Source organism: Arachis stenosperma, chromosome 5, assembly GCF_014773155.1.
Source record: "Arachis stenosperma cultivar V10309 chromosome 5, arast.V10309.gnm1.PFL2, whole genome shotgun sequence".
Classification (NCBI taxonomy): domain Eukaryota; kingdom Viridiplantae; phylum Streptophyta; class Magnoliopsida; order Fabales; family Fabaceae; genus Arachis; species Arachis stenosperma.
The window spans coordinates 6,890,364-6,915,227 of NC_080381.1; the positions used below are offsets into that span (position 1 = coordinate 6,890,364).

General features: G+C 32.4%; 2 protein-coding genes across 3 annotated transcripts; one reads left to right on the forward strand and one right to left on the reverse strand.

Annotated features, from left to right (window-relative positions):
- Window positions 1-5,178: 5,178 nt before the first annotated feature.
- On the forward strand, window positions 5,179-7,489 carry LOC130979630 (serine decarboxylase 1-like). Its single transcript, XM_057903107.1, has 5 exons — window positions 5,179-5,526; window positions 5,663-5,894; window positions 5,969-6,162; window positions 6,385-6,521; window positions 6,778-7,489. The coding sequence occupies exons 1-5, from the start codon at window positions 5,361-5,363 to the stop codon at window positions 7,372-7,374; spliced, it is 1,326 nt and encodes a 441-aa protein (XP_057759090.1). The 5' UTR covers window positions 5,179-5,360; the 3' UTR covers window positions 7,375-7,489.
- A 4,429-nt stretch (window positions 7,490-11,918) lies between these two features.
- On the reverse strand, window positions 11,919-15,091 carry LOC130983057 (U-box domain-containing protein 30-like). Of its 2 annotated transcripts, none has more exons than XM_057907229.1 (2): window positions 15,001-15,091; window positions 11,919-14,694 (listed from the first exon to the last, which is right to left on the reverse strand). In XM_057907229.1, exon 2 carries the CDS (start codon window positions 14,315-14,317, stop codon window positions 12,959-12,961), a length of 1,359 nt encoding a protein of 452 aa, XP_057763212.1. In that variant the 5' UTR covers window positions 14,318-14,694; window positions 15,001-15,091; the 3' UTR covers window positions 11,919-12,958. The 2 variants fall into 2 exon arrangements, with proteins under 2 accessions (XP_057763212.1, XP_057763213.1); XM_057907230.1 differs by lacking the exon at window positions 15,001-15,091 and adding an exon at window positions 14,795-14,902.
- Between the last annotated feature and the right edge of the window lie 9,773 nt (window positions 15,092-24,864).

Sequence of the window (24,864 nt, forward strand, 5' to 3'; positions counted from 1 at the left end):
ATGTGTTATCTAAACTAGCCACCACTAGACCAACAACACACACACCAACACTTTCGCAATTAACACTTGAAAAATCGAGTTTTGAGCTAAATTATGTATTGAGTATTACACAGGTAAGAGACTGGAGGACACCTTTCTTTGACTATATCAACACAGGAATTATTCCAAGAGAGGAACGAAATCCACAACTCTTTCGAAGAAGAGCAAGCTTTTACACAATAGTCGGAGGCAACTTATACAGGCGAGGATTCTCACAACCACTTCTCAGATGTATCAACAAAGACGATGCCGAAATAGTAATGGAGGAAACACACGAAGGGGGTATGTGGAAACCATGTCGGAGGCCGCGCCTTAGCTGCTAAGATCCTAAGAACAGGGTATTATTGGCCAACAATGAAGAGAGATTGCATGGCCAAAGTCAAAACATGTGACAATTGCCAAAAGCACGCCACGATCTCAACAACACCAGCTGAGAAGTTGCACATTCTAGAGGTAAGCTGGCCTTTCAACATATGGGGACTAGATATTCTCGGACCCTTCCTGAAAGCGCCAGGGCAGGTAAAATTTCTTTTGGTATCAATAGAATACTTTTCAAAATGGATTGAAGCGCAACCCCTCGCACGAATAACAGCCGAAAAGGTGAGGTCTTTCCTTTGGAAAAATATCATATGCCGCTATGGTATACCAAGAGAAACAATCTCCAATAATGGAAAACAATTCATAGACCATAACCTCACCTCTTTCTTACAAAACTTTATCATAAAACATCATTTCAGTTCGGTCAAACACCCACAAACGAATGGGCAGGTGGAATCAGCTAATCGAGTTATTTTGCAGGTTTTAAGAAAGAAGTTGGACGATGTCAAAGGCGAATGGGCTGACCTTATTCTTGAAATCCTATGGAGCTACAACACAACAATCCAGTCAGCAACAGGGAAAACCCCCTTCAAACTGGTATACGGAGCAGAAGCACTCATACCGGTAGAGATCGACACACCAACTCTGAGAGCCGGACTATATAATCAAGACAAAAATACCAACACAAGGGCAACCGACTTAGATCTCATAGAAGAAGAAAGAGACATGGTAGCATTAAGGCAACAAGCAATGAAGCAACTCATACAAAGGCGACATGATAAAAAGGTAGTCTCCCGAACATTTGAACATGGAGAACTCGTTCTTCAAAAGGCAGAGGAAGCCAGGGAACCTCAAGCTCGTGGGAAGTTAGCAGCAAATTGGGAAGGCCCATTCCGAATTTGCAAAGTTCGCCAAAGGAGCATACCAACTGAAAACACTTGTAGGGGACCTAATCCCAGGAAACTGGAATGTATCCTCCCTGAGGAAATACAATCATAATATGTATCAGAGCAGATGAAGGTACTCTTTTTCCCATTTGAGATTTTATCCCAGAATAATAGGATTTTACTCAAAGGGTTTTAACGAGGCTGGACGCCACATTCTATTGTGTAAATGACATAATTAATTCAATCAATTCTAGTATCAACTCACTAAACATTGTACTATAATAACTTCTATGTCATTTATGCAAACTAGATCAAACCACAATATATAATCCAAAAGTAAACCGAGCTTCATACTCGGCAAAGTCAAAACAAACAAACACCATAAACCTCGGCAATGTTCAACAAAATGCATCGACGTCAAATTTCAAACAAAATAATAAACTAACAATTTTATTCTATCTTGTCTCTAATGCTTGAGCTGTCACTCTGTTTCTCAGCCTCATTATCAATCAACTCCCCATCAACAATAATCTTTGTAGAATCAAGCTTAACGACATCAACCTCAGGAAACAAAACTCGAACCTGAGAGGCAGCCCGATCAAAACCTTTAGCGAAAGCCTCGTAAACTTCATTTTCCAGCTCCTTCACCTGAGCTGCTAGCTGGCTGTTCTTAGACTTCAAGGTTTTAGACTTCTCGGCAACTGACGACTAAAGCCATTTCTCCTCGATAAGCTCGGTCTCCTTCTGTTTAAGAGAGTATGAAAGCTCAATAATCACTTTCTTCTTCTCCTAAACAGCAGAGGACAGCTCAGCAACATTAAGTGACTCTTTCTTCTCAGTTTCAATAACAAGCTCCTGAGCCCTACCTATGGCAACAATCCGAGCACCGATCACCTGAAAAAGAAACTAATCAGTACACACCCAAAAAAATAAGTGAGAAAACAAATGTATAAACAAAAATACCTGGAGGAAACGACTAGTCCCGGCTCGCCCAACTTCATCAATCATCTTCATGTCCTCAGGAAAACGACACAACTCATCGGCAAGAGTTGTGAAAGGGAAAAGCCTCGACAACAGACATTTTATGCGATCGTCATCACAATACCCATGAAGCCTCTTTTGAGACTCATAGGCGGATTCCACGATCGCCAGATTATGAGAATCTTCCCCCTTAACTTCAACAACCTCAGCAGCTGTCCCACAAGTCTTTCCCCTCTTTCTTTTTGGGCAAGGATTCACCTCGGACTGTACGGCAGCAGTACCATCCTCCTTATCTACATTAGTAGTCGACCACTCTTTCTCATTCTTTTTTCTTTGACTAAAAAATGATTTCAGCCCAGCAGTAGTAATGGTGGGAGCCTTTTCAGTTGAAAAGATGCACAAAAAAAACAAATGTCAGGAACGACTATACCACCATATCAAAAATCATTACCAAAACGAATTACCTATGTAATCCAAAACGGCTTCTTTATCCGAATCCCACTTTAACAACTCCGCAACAGAAAACAGTCCCTAAGATTCCAACATCTCTAACAAAAACTCCAAGACAATATTATCATCGGATACCCTATCATCAACATCAAGCACCTGGGTAGGCTCAGGGGACCAAGAAACAGAAAACCTTTCTTCTAAAAACTCATTCAAGTAAAACGGAAACTCCTCCTCAACACTTATAATTTTCACGAACATGGTCTTAAAATCTTTATAAGAAGACATACAGAGAAAAAATAGAACGACGAGGATGGCTACTAAAGTCATCCACAAACCACGCCTAACCCCGCTTGGTTTGAAAAAAGGAAAAGAAAACCCTAAGGGATGGAGGATGCTCCAAGATATCCATCAAAATTTCGAAGGTTCGGGTCAAAACCCCACGAGTTGGGGTGTAACTGAGATGGAGCACAATTCGACCAAAACAAAATCCCACACTCAAAATCAGTAAATGGGAGCCGGACACCCAATTCAGTCAATAAGCAAGAATAAAGGTAAAAGTAAGACCAACCATCAACCCTCTCACACACACGGTCATTCTCCCCACAAGGTAAAATTTCTATCCTTATATCACGACCATCCCTGACCTACACATTGGACCCCAAAACCTTCACTGACTCGACGTCACTAAACCGAGACACACAACATTTCTCCTGCTCACTCACCCAGCTACAAGGATCATCCTCTGTAACAACAACCTTAGCCTTTTCCATGTTTTTGAAAAATAAACAAAAAAAAAGCAAACAGAGGAGAGGGGGGGACCAGAATTCTTCACAACCAACCTTTGCTACTCATTTTCTCTGAAGACAGATGAAGTAAAGTGAAAGTTCTATTCAACATGCAAACATGGGGCTCACCTAAGACAAAGCAACGTAATAAAACCTGGGAAAATGGAACGGTTTCACTTTTTAATAACTGTTCCAATCCTAACCGTTCAATCAATACACAAATATCTAATGGCTAAGATGTTACCAAAATTTGAGCCACGCTTCACATCAATCAATTCACCGGGCACGGGAAATAAAGCATCAATTAAATGCGTGACTTTCTCTCTCCCAGGAAAACCAAGGCAAGCTCGGGGAGAAAGTGCGTCTCCTACAACATATCCATAGCCGAGGTATATGAGAAAACTAACAGCTCGCCTTTGTTTTCTTACAAACACAAGGCAAGCTTGGGGCTATGATACGTAACCTATACCTTGGCACAAACGGAATCAAATAATAACAACCCACAGAATCCGAACGAGCTATGCAAAGCTCAGATCTGCACTCACCAAGTCAAACGCTATCACTGAAACTAACCTCGGCAGACACGGAGAATCCCAAAACAAACTCCAAATAAACAATCTAAAACGTCTATATAAACAAACAAGTAACTCCGAAGTAAAACAATTTTATTATCATTACTTCTCTTAAATCATATTCTAACTTGAGCGTTGGAGTACTTTTTGCAGGTGCTCCTGCCGCGATGTTCCAACCAGGCCGACGTATAACTCTTCTGCTCGAACACAATCATCAGCAGAAAGAGTTACCATACCTCAGTATCATACGCACGGAACAATTTGGAAGTCAGATTTTTTTTTTAGTCTGATTTACTAATAAAAAAAATAAGAATAAAACATAACATTTCAGCAGTAGAATTTTTTTCCAGTTTCTAATTGTAATCTTGGGCCTGCTACTTCTTGCAATGAGGAGTTGGGGATATTATTGGGTCAGCTTTTAGGTTTATTATTGAGTCGTATGTATTTATTAATACAATTATACTATTACGGTGGTCAAACTTTCTTACTAGGACAAGGCTCATTTGCTCTATTATTATTGATGTTAATTTCCTGATAGTACTATTCTGTTTATGTTCCCAAATTTCTCCGTTTAAATATTAAGGGTCAAATGTCTAACCATGGTGTGGTTAAATATCAATTGAGTTTTGTTAAGTAAATAATAATTTTTATGAATAATGTGAATAATAAATTTTAAAATTGATCCAATAAAATAAAAAAATATTTCACTCTCAAATTATCTCCTAAATCATAACATTAAGATAATCATCTACACACTTAATGAATTGACCATGAATTGACCATTCACCTAATGTTTAATCATGCAAATTTGAATATTTGATTTCACTTTCTTTATATATGCACTACAAATATTATTCCAATTTACACCTTATATATAATAAGCTCTTCAATTTGTCTCCTCTAAAATAACAAAATGAAAAAACCTCCTAAAATATTTAGAATTGAATGAACATATACACTACCCAATCAGAAATCAGAGCAGTTGAAGTTCCAAATCAAACCCATACCGCACGTATGTTAGTAATGCTCTAACTAATTGGCTTTAGCCTCCGGCAGCTGACTTTGACTTTGTTCTTGTTAGGCAGAGCCTAATATATATATATATCAGTTATAACTTAAAGAGTAAATATACTTTGTTCAACATCTTTAATTTCTTTCCATCTTCAATTTGATATTTTATTATACGCTAATAATATAAACAAATTTAATCATATTTACGTAAACACATAACATAGCATTTTATTATAAATAGTGTATGTTAGTCTGGCCACTATTCTTCGCCTCTACCAAACACAGAGACTTGAAGAATCAAGGGAAAGAAGGTGCCAATGGCATTGACTACACCAGAAGAGGAAAAACAACACAATAACAATAATGGGTGCCACATGAACCTCGCTATCTCCCATTACTGCACCGGGGAGCCACAAACAAATTTGAGTGCTGTCATTAATCACTATGTCCACACTCTAAATCACTTCAACTTTCGCAACTTGGGTAACCTTTAATTTTGATTTTAATTCTTAATTACATATCAATAAAGAAAAAATAGTTACTATTGTAACTGCTACTTTTGGCAAGGAGTTTATACTTTCTCTTATTAATAATGTCTTTGGTTTGTATACTTGTGCAGGGTACCCCACGAATCAGAATTTCGACTACGATGCATTGACACCATTGCTACAATTTCACCTAAACAATGCAGGTGATCCATTTGTTGGGAGCAGCTTCCGTCTAAATTCAACATCATTTGAAGTTAGTGTTCTTGATTGGTTCGCTAATTTGTGGGACATACAAAAGAATAAGTATTGGGGATACGTCACTACTGGTGGAACTGAGGCCAATCTTCACGCCATTTTAGTAGGGTCAGTTTCTTATTATTATTATTATTATTATTAAAATAAAAAGGCGTATCCTAACAGCACATTGATCTATCTAGGAGAGAACAATTTCCTGATGGGGTTCTATATACTTCAGAAGATTCACATTATTCAATATTTAAAATTGCAAGAATATATCGAATGCAATGTGTTGTAATTAAAACTCTTATCTCCGGTGAGATTGACTGTGCTGATCTAAAAGCTACATTACTTCATCACAAGGACAGGCCAGCCATCATCAATCTTAACATAGGTTTTGCTTGCTCTCATCCCCTTTTTTTTTTCATAAGGTATTTCCTAACCTAACAGGCTAAAGACTTTATCACAAATCTACTCTCAACATTTGCTTAAACAGGCTAGTGAGCTAACAACTAGATCAACCCAACTTGATTATTTGCTCTCATCTTTGATATATTATGAAATCAATAAATTTATACACCTATTTCTGTAAAGAGTTTTTGTTATATGTATATAGGTACAACGATGAAAGGAGCTGTTGATGACATCGATCTTGTAATAAAAACACTTGAAGAAAGTGGTTTCCGTCGTGATAGATTCTACATTCATTGTGATGCAGCTCTATTTGGAATCATGCTCCCTTTTCTCAAAGCAGTGAGTCACACTTATTTACATCAACTTCATTAATTAAGTAAAAATCTTAAGCTTACATGTTACATGTACATGTAATATCCACACATGTGTGGATATTTGTATTTTCGTTTTCCATGCTTGTTACATGGTTAAACCATATGAATTGTACATAAATCATACAATTCATATGCTACTCACTAAATTTGGTGTAATTCATTTACCCCCAGTTAATTATGATTTAAAACTCTTTTATAAAAATTAAGTTGTTATTCCACAGGCACCAAAGATAATAAGTTTCAAGAAACCCATTGGAAGTGTGAGTGTTTCGGGGCATAAATTCTTGGGATGTCCAATTCCCTGTGGGGTTGTAATAACGCGTTCAGAATACATGAATGCGTCATCAAGGGATATTGAAATCATTGGTTCAAGGGATGCAACAATCACAGGTAGTCGATGTGGACATGCTCCAATCTTCCTTTGGTATGCAATCAAAAAGAAAGGCTCAATAGGGATTCAAAACGAAGTGGAAAATTGCATAGCCAATGCACGTTACTTGCACAATCGACTAAGTGATGCTGGAATTGGTGCAATGTTAAATGAGCATAGCAACATTGTTGTGTTTGAGAGGCCTCTTGATCATGAATTTAGCCGTAGGTGGAACTTGGCGTGCCAAGGGAACATTGCACACGTGGTGGTCATGCAGCACGTTACCATTCAAATGCTGGATTCTTTTGTTATTGAGTTTCTTCATAAACGATCCTTTTCACGGTTTCAGGATTATGGCTCTTTTCAGCCTCTATGCATAGCAAAACAAGTTGGCACTGCAAATTGTTCTTGCTCAATGCACAACTTATATCATGATTGTGCATGCTAGCACATTGTATTAAGCTTAATAATTATGAATTGAATTACATACACCCGTTAATCATTTTGTATTCTACCACCATTATGTCCTTCATAATAATTGATGATACTTTTACAAGTTTTAATACAAAGTTGCATAATTCAAATGATATCGGGTCATTTTGATCAAAACCTTTTCCCTTTATTTTAATTTGTTAATACGATTAGGTAATAAAACAAACACATGGAAATAGATTTACTGTTTTTTTTAATTTAAATATAAATCTACAAAAACAAATTAACTAGAATTAAAATTCAAAGTTTTAAATTTAAATGTTATAAATTCTAACAAATCTCCAATAAAATCTTAAAGAACTTTGGTAAGTAGACAATGACTTTTGTAAACAATATGAATAATAGACTCTAAAATTGGTCCAATAAAGTTAAAACAAACTACATCCTAAATTACCCACCTAAATTTTAATATTAGGATAACCATGCGCATACCTAGTGAATTGAACAACCGATGTATTCATTGTTCATATTGTTTAGTATTTTCATTATCTACCTATACTTTTCCAATGTTAGGTAACCAATGACTTTCTTGAATAACATAAACAATCACCAATCAAATAAAAACACACTACACATTCAAATTACCCACCTAAATCTTAATATTAGAATAACCATCCACACATCTAGTAAAATGAACATCCGATACATTTATTATTCACATTGTTTAATATTTTTATTGTCTACCTATACTTTTCTTATTTTTAAAAATATTACTAAAATTAAAATAATACTTTTTATTATTTAAAAATATTACTAAAAATTATTATTAAAATGTAAAAAAAATTAATAATATTGCATAACCACAATAGTTACTATAAATATAGGAATATTAAAATTTATGTTTAATTATTTTGTTAATCCCTATAATTTTACCAAATTTTTAATTAGGTTCCTGTACTTTTTTTTAATTGGGTTTTTACACTGTTTTAATTTTGTAATTAAGTCCTTCCTAGTGTAAAAAATATTAGAATTAACTGAATATTTTTTTTACAAATAAAAAGTATTTATAATTAAAAACTTAATTAAATCTTTGACCGCATATATTTTAGTAAAAATATTATGTTAATTTTAATATTTTTAATATAAAAAAAAAGTAATTATAAAATTAAAAGCAGTATAAGAATTCAATTAAAAAAATATATAAAAAATTTAATTAAATATTTATTAAAATTATAGAAACCAACCGAATAATTAAACCTAAAATCTACTAAAAAAATCACAGGATAACAAACCATTCAACGTCAACATAACAAAGAACATGGAATTCAACCTACACATGGAGAAATTTTCCTAGTCAATGCAATCAATTAAATTACAACATAAGTCCTCACACGTTTTTTTTTTTTTTTTTTTTTTTTGGACAACAGAATCTAATTTCACGAGTTAGAACTGAACGCACGTGACAAAATCTTGAGTAGGGGTGTCCATAATCTAAGTATTCTATGACGAACAAAATGTAAGCCAATATATTTCTCGTTTCGGATGATATTTTAGATTGATCATATATAGTTATTTAAGGACTAAACTGTGGTTGTGGCCATGTTCTAATGACAAAGTTGTTTGTCTCTAAAAATGTCACACCAGGTTTCAACCCCAAGTGGGGTGATTAAAGAGCTATATATTGTGTGTGTGAATGGTTGAGAGTGTGTTATGAACCAAAAAAAAAAGGACTAAACTTTTTCAGTAAGCCACCATGGAATATAGCATCAATTATGGAAGATATTTTGTCGGGAGTTAACTACTAAACTCTAGTTTTGTCTAACATTGACAATGAATTCTGCTGCACACACGACATAACAATTTCAACAATTATCACTTGTGCTAGGCATTATACTTCGTGTTGATTTATAATTAACTGTAATATATTTATAATTTTATATCAAACCTTCCTCCAGCTTTGGGAGTTTTGTTGGATTTTCTTTTTTTTTTTTTTGGTTTTCTACCGTTTTTTTTAACTCGATGGACTAAGGACCTCTTTATGGAATGGGGCTTCGATTAAGAGTTTGTCCTTATCATTAGGTTATTATATGCACAAAACGAAATTCAAATATTCAATACTTACTTAAACAGACTAATAAACTAATTACTTGATTAACCTAAGTTGATTTTTATTTTAATAAGAATGAACTTGTTTTTTTAGCTTGTTTAAAAATTATTAATATAAAAAAAGAATTCATTTTTAAAAAAAAATATTTTTATTTAAAATATAATTTTATTATTTAAAATGACTATAATATATTAATAAAATAGAATTCAATTTTTTAATTTAAAATAATTTTTATATAAATTATTTTTTTATAATTTTATCTTTTAGAAAAATTATTAATTATAAAAAAAAATACTTTTTATATTTGACATATTTATAAAATATAAAAATTTAATTTGGAAATCAGATTTTTTTTAGTCTGATTTATTAATAAAAAAAATAAGAATGGAACCTAACATTTCAGCAGTAGAATTTGTTTTTCAGTTTCTAATTGTGATCTTGGGCCTGCTACTTCTTGCAATGAGGAGTTGGGGATATTATTGGGTCAGCTTTTAGGTTTATTATTGGGTCGTATCTCGTATGTATTTATTAATACAAATATACATTTATACTGTTACGGTGTGGTCAAACTTTCTTAATAGGACAAGGCTCATTTGCTCTATTATTATTAATGTTAATTTCTTGATAGTTCATTTAGTCACAAGTAATTCTTTCAAAACTATTCTGTTTATGTTCCCAAATTTCTCCGTTTAAATGCTAAGGGTCAAATGTCTAACCATGGTGTGGATAAATATAAAAAATCAACGATCATATTCATTGAAAATAAACTTAAAGAGCATTTGCAATGTTAGTTTTTTTTTTTATAGATCATATAATAAGACACATAAATATTTGTAGGATTATAAATTATAAATAATTATTTAAAATTAAAAATAAAATTTATTCTTTCAATGTTTAATCTTAATTTAATTAAAATTTTATATTATTTTTAATTATTTATCAATATAATTATATGAGTAATAAATTTTTATTAGTTTTTCATTAAAATAGTACTGTATCTATAAGATGATATCAATTCTATTTAATTAATTAATTCTAATACAAATTTTAATTCTAAATCAATTCACTTTTTAAAAATATCAAAAATAATATTCTAAAAACACTCTATCAAATGTTTGTTTGGGTGTCATTATTTTGTTAAAAAAGATCTTTTTTTAATGAAAAATGTCTTTTTTTATTTTTTAACGTGTTTGGCAAATTTCTAATAGTAAAAGTAAAAGCACTAAAAAAATTAAAAATATATCTTTTTTGAAAAGCTGTAATTTACATCTTTTTTTAAAAGATCTTTTTTCCTTAAAAAAAAAGATATTTTTTATGTAATAAATAAACAAAAAAGTACTTTTATATTATTATACTCAAACATAATTGATAGATAAAAAGATCTTTTTACACGAGATATTCAAACATAAAATTACTTTTATTTTTTCATAAGATCTTTTAAAAAAATATAACTCAAAAAAAATCTTTTCTTAGAAGTTCACCCAAACAAACTCTAAAAATGCTCTAAAAATCTCGAATTAGATGGAAAAGTAAAGCAATATTCGTGGATGGTTTTGTTCAAAGAATTTGGGAGATTGATTATAATCATGATGCGCACGTTAGGGGATCCAGAAATCTATGTGCTCTTGATCTTATGAATGTGCTCTCATTCAACGATGAAATCATTGAGCAAACAGGCCCCACTCCATTGACATTATCAAGATTTTGGTAATTGTAGACACAGACGGTCAAGAAAAAATGTGTGGCATGTCGTAAAGGCAACGAAAAACAAAAAACAGAAAATGATGCCTTCAACCCCCTTTACTAAAATTCATGTCTTTACTCTTTAGTCACCTTCTCTTTTCATTTTTCAGCAAATGTTTATATGTAGAAGGGATTAAAATGTGTTGAAATCAAACTTGAAGGTATCTTAATCCATAACCGTAAGGCAAGCAACGTATTGGGAGGTTGCTCAATCCCAACTTATAAGCAGAATCTAAACTATTAATCTTTTGTAGCCTTCTAGAACACTTTCAAAAATGTGTTTTCATCCACTTACATTTTAATATGACCCCAACTCTTAATACCTAATTCTTATTTTCCACCTCTTGATTGAATTGAGTACATGCAAACATGTCAGTTTTGCATATACAAATAGTAACACATCTCAGAAAGTAACATACTGATCCAAAAGGAACTCAATTGTCACTTTCACTAATCTTGGAGTAAGGTCTACAACAAAACTTCCTATTCAGCTTTCTTTTTCTTTTCCCATTATTTTTTGTGGTTTAAAGTTGATGATGGAAGCGGGGAAAAAAAATAAAAATCTGAACGTAACTTTCACACATGCTCCTATAGTAGACCTATCGGGATGAACAGTTACATAGGCATGGGTGTTCTCTAATTGAATGAATGTATTGATGAGGGCAAAGTGCAATTCAACGTTCCTATTCAGTGAAAGCTATTATTGGCTTTGCTTTTCTTTGTTTTGCAATTCAGCCAGTGATTTCAGTGAGTAGTAAACATAAGAGGTCTTGTCCTCAAATTCTACCACAAAAGGATAAGAGGAAAAAAGTATTACACCCACCTGGACCGTCTACTCATCCATAAATACTGTGAACTCAACCACATCTGCTGAAAGGTACACACACACACACACACCTGCCATCTATCTCCTTCTTTCACTCTGTTCCCTCCCTCCTCATAGGTCATTTCAGCAGCAGCAAAAAGGAAAACTACTAACAATTGATATCAAAGAATTTAATTGGATCGAACCAAATACCACAATTTTGCATTTTGAACAAGTTGCTGCAGGATAGTAAATGAATGAAAAATGAAAGAAATGATTGTTTCCCATTGTACACATAAAAATTTGACAGTCATAGAAGGCTCTCCAGTCGCTCTCTACACATGTTTTTGAGATCAAAAGCAAAATTCCCAGTATTCCTTTTTTTTTTTAATGGAAAATTGGAGGCCTCTAAAAAAGAGGAAGAAGATACAAGGAAAAGTAAGGCATGGAGCAAAGCAACTCCTCAACAATTACAATTGAAATTGCAAGCTCCATCATTCATCTCTATGTGATCATCATCACTCTCCTAAGTCCTAACAAGTATCTTTATCCAACAACCACATCACTTTCACTTTCACTTCTACATCCATGTTACCCCCATAGCGGTATTTATAAAGAATTTCCCAGTCTCTTCTTGATTGGGGCTTTTATTGGAATAAACACTGGCCAAAAACAAACCCGCAGTGCAAGCAAACTTAATCACTCACCCAACCCAAGCAAGGGTTTTGCCAATGTCCACATTATGATTCATTCTCTTTCATTCACCAAATAAATTGTTGGAATCAAAATACTAACGGGTATATACAGGAGAGACTCGCACCTCAAACCCATGGTCCATGTGTTGGGGTTTATTAGAGACTTTGCTTTCTCTGAACACAAGCTGCTGATCTTTCTTCACTTTGTCTTTGCCACCCCATGAATTTACAAAGCCAGCCAAGTCCTCAATTATAGGATGGTTCTTGTAAGCTTGCACTTGGAAATGAAGATTGTATCCGAATAATTCAAACTGCACAGCTTCAAAAGCTCAGCAGACTGTTGTTTCAATAGAGGATTGCAACCACTCTGAATCACAAGGAGGAGTTTGGCAGCAAGCCCTGCATCCACGGCAACGGACGAGCACTCCTCCGGTGCAAGCTTGCAGACAGACCACAAGATGGACAACGCATACTGCGTGCAATTCTCCGAGATCCTCATCAACAATTTGACCATGATTGGTATGGTATTAGAACAATTCTTCAAAGCGAGCCTGCCTTCGGGTATAGATGCCAAGGAATCCAAAATAGAAAGTGCCAATTCCAAACAATCAGGCTCCAAAGCAGACAACAATTCAACCAATTGCGAAACAGCACCGATGCTTACAAGCAAATGCCGAATGTCTTTGTGGGAGCAAATTGCTCTTAAAAGGCTCAAGCCAGGGCAGATTCCATTGGTGTGCCTCTTATCCTTTACAAGCCTCATCAAGCCAACCAACAAGCTATGGCTGGAGATAAGCTCGGACCTAAGATCCTTGTCGTCAATCAATGACTCAATCAACCTAGTACAATTAATCTTGGTCTCAATAGAGCCCTCGTTGAGGATATCCACCATCAAAGAAACCTTGGCAGGCTGCATAAGATTCTTCTTGGAATCGGAATCAAGAGTCAAGCAAACAAGAATACCAATAACCTCAGAGCCAACAGCATGGGAAGTAAAAGGTCCAAGCAAAGAAGACATTACAGAGACACCACCTTCATCGAGAAGCGTCTTGCGGGCAGTGGCGTGAGCAGCAACAACCTGGTGAAGCTCCTTGAGAGCCATGACGCGAGCCTGACCCTTGACCTTCTTGAGCGTGTCAAGAAGCTCGGAAGCCCTACCCTGAACATCCTCCGACCTCTTCTTCATGAGAAGGTACTTCTGAGAGAACCAAGTGTATATGAGGCGGTAGAGGGTGGTGTTGGGGGTAACGGAATCATCCCAAAGCTCCTGCATCGTAGTGGGGCAGGTCAAGTGACCCAGGTTGAACCATTTGAGGATGTTGGAGCGCTCGTAAGTTTGGCCGGTGCAGAGTGTCACGGGGTCTTGCATTGCTTCCAGAGAGATTGGGCATATGAACACGCTTGGTACCTCCGACAAGTCCAGCTCCTCAATCATCTTCCCCAGATCCAATTTCTCGCATGCCATGCCTCCCACAACGCCAACGCCAACGCCAACGCCTCCCCCCAACACACCGTCCTTCACGGCAGTGTCCAGATCTAGAATCTGCCCGTCCCCTCCACCCTCGTACCCACCTACCATGTCCCTCTTGGAAGGCTGAAACATCGGCATTTTTGAAACCCTCTCTCTCTTCTTCTTTCACCGGAACAAACCAACAAAGAACAGAACTAGAATGACAAGGGAGAAAGAAAAACCCTCGAAGGCTCTCAAAATGACTGCAATGACAAGCACTCTTCAAAGGACACTACATCTGAGTACACACATGTGAAAAAGGGGGTGAAAAAGAAGAAGAGAGGACGAACTAGTCTACTCCTCCAGAGGGGCATTTTTTTTCCCTCTTCAAACTTTGCTTTATTATTGTCTACAGAAATTCTCTAGGGTGGTCTTGTTGGCTTTATCTGATATGTGGTCAAAAAATATCATCTTCTTTCACTTCATGCTCAAGCTCTTCAAAAAGGGACTAGGAGGGTTAAATCACCTAAAACACTCTGCCAAAACAACAATTAAAAGAGCGAAAAAAAATAAAAAGATAAAAAGAATCTAATCTTAGACCAATCAAAGAGGAAACAGTGGAGTGCAGGCCACTACCCTACAACCACTACTACTATCAAGTAGTAAATCGATGCCAGACAAACAGTTGAGAGAGAAGGGAAAAAAAAATAATTGAGAAGACCCCAGATCACCAAATCATGAGATGAGGCCACTGCTCACAACGATTATTATTAATATTAAGGATTAGTGAGCTTAGGTTTAAAAAAATAAAGAGCTTGAAATGATAAATCAAAGAACCGTACCACTGCCACAAAATCGGGGACTGGGAACTAGAGCAGAAAAGCCATTCCCCACGCTCCTCTCTATACACTAACGCCTCTCTTGTTTCTTTTTTCTGGGAGGCGTTTCCATCAAAGCAATTAGTCTCACCTCACGGGTGAAATTAATTAATTAATTAATTAATTGAAGGGTTAAAATACGGTGACCGGAAGAGTGCGGGCAGTAGCCGGTCAATCAGCCTTTCGGCCTGCGCACCACACGTGCAGTCTTCAATCTGTCGTCGTAAACTCCCACTTTTACTTTGTTTATTAAAATCAATTACTCCAATACTTTACAATAATAATGACAGTCTACGATTCACACGAAGGAGGTCTTTTGAATTACATAATTACGCTAATACCCTAACCAGTATGGACTATGGAGTACTTAATATTAATAGTATATAGTATTTATAGAATTACAATAATATCCCTTTTCAATGTTCATGGATCATGAACTTCTATTCTATTTTGATTTTTGAGTCGCACACCCTGGAAAAGTCATTTTCCTTTGTTGTTTTCTTGTGTTTCGTATTTTAATTTGAGAGTTGTAAGAATCAGCGGTATGGTACGTGTAGCTATTATACATTTCCAAGCCCTTTCTTTCATCCATTCATGTCAGTTGATTGCACTCAATGGATAGTGGTTGTATCTAGATGTGTGTATGCTATGAATGAACATTTTCAATGCTTTTAGTGAAAAATATTCATTATTGACCAATTATATTTATGGTACACACAGGTATGCATATGTGTATTAAAAACTTACTGCTGGGTAAATTTACACAAGGTACAGTAGTTGGGGAGCGTTACATTTACATGCATGTCCTGCAATGCATTCAATTTTTTTATCTTTTATTTTTAAAAATGTTGATTTCAAGAAAACCAAGCTTCAATCGATTTCATAATAATAACTTAAGTGTATATTATATTATTATATCATGGAGCTTTTTAAGATGATAAAAGTATATTTGAGTGCTTAAAACACCAAAGTAAGTAATGAAATTGGAGATAATATTGGGGATCTCTAAAAAATACGAGTTTTTGAGCTTTTTGTGTGCTCCAATCAATGATAATTTTTATTTGTATGTGTTACTGAATTTCAACTATTTTTATCAATTTAAAAAAAAAAGTCTTATTATAGACTAATATTTTTTTTTATAATTCAATTGAAAAATATGAGTATGCAAATTAATTATAGAGATATTTTACTCTTATTAAAAATTAAAATTTACAACTTCAAATATAATAAATTTAAGATAAATTCTAATAAAATTATTTTACTCTTTTAAATATTAATTTTTTTCATTTCTAATATAATCAAACAATTTTAATTAATCCTATAAAGATAATTTAATATTTTTCATACTAAAGGATATTTTAATACTCTTAAATATGAACTACAAGAATATTTTAGTCTTTTTAAAATTATATTTAAATTTTCTAATTCTAATACAATCAAACATTATAGATTAATTTTATGATGGTATTTTAATATTTTTTTTCAAATTAACCTTTAAAAATTGTTTTATTCTCTTAAACATTAATTATATGAGTATTTTATTTAGTCTTTTTAAAATTGAAATTTACAATTTTAAGTATATATTAAACAAATTTTAATATAAAAGCGTATTTTAGTCATTTAAGATTAATTTTCAAAAAAGTTAATTTAGTATTTTAAAATTTTAGTATAAGGTTATTTGATTTTTTTTATATATAAAATTTATAATTTCTAATACAATCTAAATTAATCCCGTCAATTTAGTCCTTTTAAAATTAATGTTGAAAAATTTTTAGTCTCTTAAAATAAAATTTATGAAAATTTTAGTTTTTACAGTAAAATTCAAATATTAATTTTTCAAAAAATATAGATTTTTTAGAATTTAAACTAAAACATAAAAGTTGAATTTCTATCTTTATTTAAAAAAATTTTTATGTTTTATTTGAATCCAAATAGAAAATTTTTTTATTGACATTTATATTTTAAAATTAATGAAGAATTGAAGATTAACTTAAAAATGACAAATGTCAATAATCTATATAAGCAGTAAAACCTATGTTAGTACAAAAATGAAATGTTTTGACAAGGTGTTTTAACTACAAAAAGCGAAAATAGGCAAGTTGAAGTCGAAAAAAGAGGGACAACCAACGTCGACGTCAAAAGGTAGTTAGTAGCCGTCCTTGAACATTAATACTTGCTACTCGACCTTCAAACTGAAGAGGAGAACATGGGAGCGAAATTTGAAGAGCAAGTTGTTGAAGAGACGTGGGACTTGAAGACCAAGAAAAATGTGGGTGTCAAATTTTAGAGATCAACATTTTTCATAGTCAAGGCAAAATCATGGCTGAGAAAAAAGAAGTAAAATAGTGGACAACATGCTCCAGAGCAAGTTCATGGCCTATAAATAGTAGAAACTTATAAGAGTTTTGAGACTTCAATCAAAAACATTAGATCATCACATAAACTCATAGAATTCCTAATCTTCGTGACGCAGGAAGAACAAGGAGTGCAAGTGCATATGAGTGTTAAAAGTCAAATTTCTTGTTTGCTTTGCTTTTGTTTGTTTGACTCACTTTTCTTTACTTTCTTTAATTTTTTGTTATTATTTTGCTTTGATTAATATTTCACACTTTTATTTTTCTCTTTATTTAATTATTTATTTTTTTTATGGTTTTTCATAATTCTCTCACTAGTAATGTCGATATAAAATTGTTTTGACACTATAATCAAATAAATTTCGGATCAAATTCACTATTTTTTAGAGGAGTTGTATCTGTTTCTTGATACTTGAGATTTTGACATAAACTCGTTTCGACACTATCTATCAAAGTTGACCAAAAAACGAGTGAAATAACTTAAAAATAATAAATGTCAATAATTTGTATAAATAGTAAATTGAATCAGGCTAATTGGATTTACTGTATATAAATAGTAAATTGAATTAGCTTAATTCTATTAAGTGTGTTACACACTTCTCCGACAATAAGTCGAAACAAGCTATGTCAATTTAATACTGAGTATACTAAATCGAGTCAAATTAATTCGATTTATATAAAACTATTCAAAATGAGATGTGTAATCAAAATTAGTTTATAATATTTGTGTAATTTGGAACTCCAAACTATTTATTTATGTAAATTACCTAATTATCTAGAATAATAAATGTTCTTGCTGAGTTTGGCCGGTGTATAGCTCGTCCGCCGATGAATGTCTTCAAGCTTCTCGTCGGGATGAGTTATACGTCGGCAAGGAGAGAACAAGGGGGTGGGTACCTGCAAAAGACACTCCGACGCTCAAGTCAGTAAGTGTTTAAGAGGTATATAATAATTCTATGAATATAGAATGTAAGACATGAAATGAAATTTATCATGTGTTATGTTGAGTTTATAATAATTCTATGAATATAGAATGTATTGTTGAGATTAGATATAGAAGGTTCTTTTTATAGGCATAAAATTGATGAATAGAATTGATGTTATGACCGTTTGGTCATTAAGATAGAAATGATGGTCATTAAGTTGGTAATGAAGGTGTCAGTTACAAACAAAAGAATGAATGATAGTTAACACCGAGTTATAACTCATAATGCATAATAAAGACTGAGTTATAAGGTGATGGATCACAGCCCCCAAGCTTTGTCCGCCGATCATATGATCCAGGCTAAGCTTAGAAAATAAAATGAGTTATAACTCGATTAAAAGATGAGTGAATAATGATATGGTGAGCCCCCAAGCTTAGTCGGGTTATTATGTTGGCACTTATTCAAAAAATAATTGAGTGATAAGAGTCGTTCAATCAAGATAGTTGTGTGGGGGATACTTTTCCGCTTAAGAACAATTTTAGCATTTGATTGTATATGAACTGAAAAGTTCAGAGATAGATATCCATTGCCGGAATCGATTGTATGATCCGAGGATATAATGGTTAATTGTCTTGGGAATTTTTCCGACCCACAACAACTTATTGATAAATTTCTCTCTCAAAGCAATTATTTATTGAATATTTACAATTTACAGTGAAGGTCTGACATGAATAACATAAATTGAGAAAATGAATAGGTATAAGGTCGTAACATATATTGAGTAATATATATTGTAAAAGTAAAATAGTTCAAAGTAAAAAAAAATATACCTTAAAGTTGATAATTATAGAAAAGAAGACGACATATATGAATGTCATACATGCCAAATGTGAATATCTGAATTTTGTTTTGTAGGACATGCTTTAATTTGATAATAAAGCAGTAAGATAACAGTTATTAATGAATTATACATTTAGTATCATGTTTCTAGCAGTTACAGTATGACGAGGGATATTCCTCGTGTAATAATAGTAAATTGCCTGTTTAATTTTCTACATTAAACAAATAGTAACATAAAATTTAATAGTATAAAATGAATAGTGTAACAGTTATATACAATTGACATGGTTGTTATATATCATTATTGTATAGAACATATATTGAGGTTTGAATATAACTAATAAATCAATAAATATTAGTTACTCAAAATATAAATGTAAAAGTATGTTGAATAAAATATATAATTTTACTTGTGTAAATAGAAAACTTTGAAAAAAATAAGCAAATTTGATAAGTGAATTTGTGCTCGGATTGATTGAAAACCGAGTTCGTTTCGGATTGATTGAAAGCCGAGTTTATTCTCGGATTGGTTCATTAATCGATTATGAGATGTGGAATATTATGATACGTAAAAATGAAGCAATTTGAATGTATAAAGTAAATACTTTATAAAAAGTTACGATAGATTAAAATTTGATAAGAGGTATTAAAAATCTTAAACAAGATTGTTGAGATTGGTTCAAAAATTTGAATGTAAATCAAGTTTTATGAACCTAAGGGGAGCGGGAATTATTTTACTCGTCCCCACAGACGGCGCCAATTGTTCTTGTATGGATACCTGAAGGGAGAGCTCGGTCCCTGGGAGTCGACGCCGAGTTGTTATCTTCGGTGCCAACCTTTGAGCTTTTCTGGAAGTCCGAGCTTTTTTCCAAGGAGATGTCCAATTGCGCAGAGCGTGAGCAAGGAACAAGGGGGAGTGTACCTGCAAAGGCACTCCGAAGATTAAGTCAGTATTGAGAATTCAATGTATCCTTTGAAGATAAAATATCATACCTTTATAGGTGAGATAAAATAGGTCGGTTACGTTTCTATTGATCATCTGAATTGAAGAGCAATTAATAGGTTTTAACAAGTGATAATGTCTGATTGTAACGTATAACGCCGAGTTATAACGTAAAGTGTCGAGTTATGGTGCATAATGCCGAGTTATTGTATATAATGCTGAATTATAACATCGGATTTGTAACGGCCGTATCATAGCCCCCAAGCTTAGCCTGGCTATATTTTGATAAAGCAGGTTGAGCTTTTTTTTTTTTTTAAGTTATAACTCGGCGATTTGAGTTATAGGTATGGAGCCCCCAGATCAACTTACTTTATTAAAATAATGAATAATTTGAATTTTCAGACGTAATTTGAAGTTAACGTGTATTGAAAAGTGTAGTAGTCTTGTCATTGATTGTGCCTTTGATTTTTCCAATGAAATTTTGAACCGTTGATTTAATAGATGCAACGGTTAGGTTTTTTCATGGAACCGAGTAGTTAATTTGAATAGTTGCTGAGACGATTTTGATAAAAGTGAATTGGTTGGGTGAGAATGTTGAGTTAGTTCACCGTTGTTTGGTGATTTGATTGAGTTTGATTTCACATGTGTAAACGATGCGACTTTGAATTGAAGAGTTGTCGCGAATGGATAAGTGTTTGTACATGTATGATATGTGATTGAGTTTGTTGACTGTTTATAGTCATAGTTCGGAATTGAAGACTGAGTTTGATTGCGCATGTGTAAACGATGCGACTTTGAATTGAAGAATTGTCGCGAATGGATAATTGATTGAAGATTGTGTTTGATTGCGCATGTGTAAACGATGCGACTTTGAATTGAAGATTTATCGCGAATGGATAATTGATTGAAGATCGTTGATAGTCATAGTTCGGAAGATAGTTGATATAGATCTGATGATAGTTGATATAGATTTGACAAAAAGTGATAATGATTGATATAGAAATGATAATGATTGATATAGCTCAGATAATTATTGATATAAATCTGAAAATAAAGATAATAGATATAGATTTGAAAATAGAAAAACAGATATAGGTCAGCGAATAGGGATAACAGATATAGGTCGACAAATAGAGATGACAGATATAGGTCGACAAATAGAAATGACAGATATAGATCGTAAAATAGAGATAACAGATGTTGATCGACAATTAGAGATAACAGATCTGCAAATAGAGATGATAGATATGGATCGAAAAATAGATATAACAGATATAGATTGGCAAATAGAGATAACAGATATAAATCGACAAATAGAGATGACAGATTTAGATCGGCAAATAGATATAACAGATATAGATCGAAAAATCAGATTTAGATCGGCAAATAGAGATATCAGATATAATTTGGTAAATAGAGATATCAGATATAAATTGACAACTATAGATAACTTATAAAGATCGGCAAATAGAGATAACAGCTATAAATCGAAAAGTAGAGATGACATAAATAGATCGGCAAATAGATATAACAAATGTAGATCGGAAAATCAGATATAGATCGGCAAATAGAGAGATCAGATATAAATTGGCAAATAGATATAAGAGATGTAGATCGGAAAATCAGATATAGATCGGCAAATAGAGAGATCAGATATAAATTGGCAAATAGAGATATCAGATATAAATTGGCCACTAGAGATAGTTGATAAAGATCGGCAAATACAGATAACATATATAAATCGGAAAGTAGAAATGACATATAGATCAGAAAATCAAATAACAGATATAGATCGGCAAATAGGGATAACGGATATAAATCGAAAAATAGAGATGACATATAGATCAGAAAAATAGAGATAACAGATATAGATCGGGAAATAGATATATCAGATACAAATTGAAAAATAGAGACGACAGATATAGAATTAAAAAATAGAGATAACAGATATAAGTTGAAAAACAGAGATGACAGATATATATTAGAAAAACATATATAGATCGACAAATAGATATAACAGATATAAATGAGCAAATAGGGATAACAGATATAAATCGGAAAATAGAGATGATTGATATAAATCGGAAAATAGAGATGACCGATATAAATCGGATAATAGAGTGACTATTATAGATCGGCAAATAGAGATTTTTAATATAAATCGGCAATTAGAGATAATTGATATAAATTGGACAATAGATATAACAGATATAAGTTGGCAAATAGGGATAACAGATATAAATCGGAATATAGAGATGATTGATATAAATCGAAAAATAGATATGACTGATATAAATCGTATAATAATGATGACTGTTATAGATCGGCAAATAGAGATTTTTGATATAAATTGGCAAATAAAGATGATTGATATAAATCAGACAATAGATATAGATCGGCAAATAGAGATGACTGATATATAAATTGAAAAATAGAGATGACTGATATAAATCGGCAAATAGAGATGACTGATATAAATTAAAAAATAAAGATGACAGATATAGATCAGAAAATAGATATAGATCGAAAAAACAGATATAGATCGGTAAAACAGATATACTAGAGATGAATTGAAAAATAAAGATGACAGATATTGATCGGAAAAACAGATATAGATCGAAAAAATAGATATAGATCGGCAAATAGATATACCATAGATTAATTGAAAAATAAAGATGACAGATATTGATCGGAAAAGCAGATATAGATCGGCAAATAAATATATCAGATGATTTGAAAAATATAGAGATGACAGATAATGATCGAAAAAGTAGATATACATCGGAAAAATAGATATAAATCGGCAAAACAGATATAGATCGGCAAATAGATAAACCAGAGATGAATTGAAAAATTAGTGAGATGACAGATATAAATCGGCAAAACAAATATAGATCGGCAAAACAGATACAGATCGGCAAATAGATAAATCAGAGATGAATTGAAAGATAGAGAGATGACAGATAATGATCGGAAAAGTAGATATAGATCGTCCGTCGATGAATGTCTTCAAGCTTCTCGTCGGGATGAGTTATACGTCGGCAAGGAGAGAACAAGGGGGTGGGTACCTGCAAAAGACACTCCGACGCTCAAGTCAGTAAGTGTTTAAGAGGTATATAATAATTCTATGAATATAGAATGTAAGACATGAAATGAAAGTTATCATGTGTTATGTTGAGTTTATAATAATTCTATGAATATAGAATGTATTGTTGAGATTAGATATAGAAGGTTCTTTTTATAGGCATAAAATTGATGAATAGAATTGATGTTATGACCGTTTGGTCATTAAGATAGAAATGATGGTCATTAAGTCGGTAATGAAGGTGTCAGTTACAAACAAAAGAATGAATGATAGTTAACACCGAGTTATAACTCATAATGCATAATAAAGACTGAGTTATAAGGTGACGGATCAATAAACATAATAATACCAATATTCTTTTATTTACTAGTCTTAAAAAATATATAAATAATATAAGCTGATATTTTTTGGTAGAAAAACAATAATAAAAATTATCAACTAAGTTAATTACAAAATAAAAAATATGAATAATTTTTAATTAATAAAAAATAAGTTACTATTTTTTCATGCAATAATTTCACAAAAAAAATAATAAATCAACGTTTAGTAAATTATACATCAAATATTATTATTTACATACTAAAAATATATATTATCAATCATTTTAAAATAAATTAATTCATATTTATACATTAAATAATATTTATTTACGATTATAATTTAAATTCTTGTGCAAAGTACGAAAAATGAAACTAATTTTATATTAAAAATGCAGGTGTGGCTAATATAGTTTTTTATTAATTTTGGAAGGACTAACATTAAATTGTGATCAACATATATGTAATTATTTGTCCTTAATTACTATATGAAAAAGTACCGAGAAGTAATATAATTGATGTACAATTTGTATAATAAAGATATTTTTGTAATTAAAATTAAATAATAATTTAATTAATTAATTATTATTTATTTTAAATTTTAAATTTAACTCGAATAAACAGTTTATTCTACAATGTGTATAATAAAAATATTTTTATAATTAAAATTAAATAATAATTAAATTAAATATTTATTTTTTATTTTTAATTTTAAATTTAACTCAAATAAATAGTTCATTGTACACATTATATAAATACTCTATTAGTTTCATAGTAGAATTCTTATTATATTAATTTAAAATAAAAAAAGGTTGTAATCTTTTTCATTTTAAATATATTAAAAATAATAAAAAATTTAACTATATTTACTTAACTAATAGTATTATATATATCTCTAATTCCATTACTTGGTCCTTTAAGGCTTAAGCACCCAAATATGCTTTTTCCACTTTTACCATCTTAGAAAGCTCCATCAGATGATGCCTTTGTTATAGAGTATTTCACTATTTCCTCATGATCTGGTAAGACTTAAAAAGGGTAGATTGGTCTTTGAAGGCATAAATAAAGAAATGGTTTATCGGTTTATCCCACACGAAGCATTAAGAAAGGCAGAGGAGTTTCACAAAAGTTCAGGGAAAACCCCACGGGACGAATGAATAACTGGTGCGGTCCCACAGTGGGTCCCATATTACATAAACTAAAAGGTGGAACCCACCATGCGAACGAAAAAAGAAAAAGAAAATGAGGACGGGTAGTTTTCTTAATTTCTAGTGTTCAAGTTCAATGGCAATACCTTAACTCTGATAAATAAAACGACAAGCTGCGGTCTCCCCAAAAAAAAAAAAAAAAAAACTAAACAAGA

Excerpts from the sequence above, each read along its gene's own strand:
- LOC130979630 (XM_057903107.1), top strand. The coding sequence starts at position 5,361 with ATGGCATTGACTACACCAGAAGAGGAAAAACAACACAATAACAATAAT. Across the intron at positions 5,895-5,968 it reads CTTCACGCCATTTTAGTAGG|GAGAGAACAATTTCCTGATG; the intron begins GTCAGTTTCTTA and ends TGATCTATCTAG. Across the intron at positions 6,522-6,777 it reads TGCTCCCTTTTCTCAAAGCA|GCACCAAAGATAATAAGTTT; the intron begins GTGAGTCACACT and ends GTTATTCCACAG.
- LOC130983057 (XM_057907229.1), bottom strand. The coding sequence starts at position 14,317 with ATGCCGATGTTTCAGCCTTCCAAGAGGGACATGGTAGGTGGGTACGAG.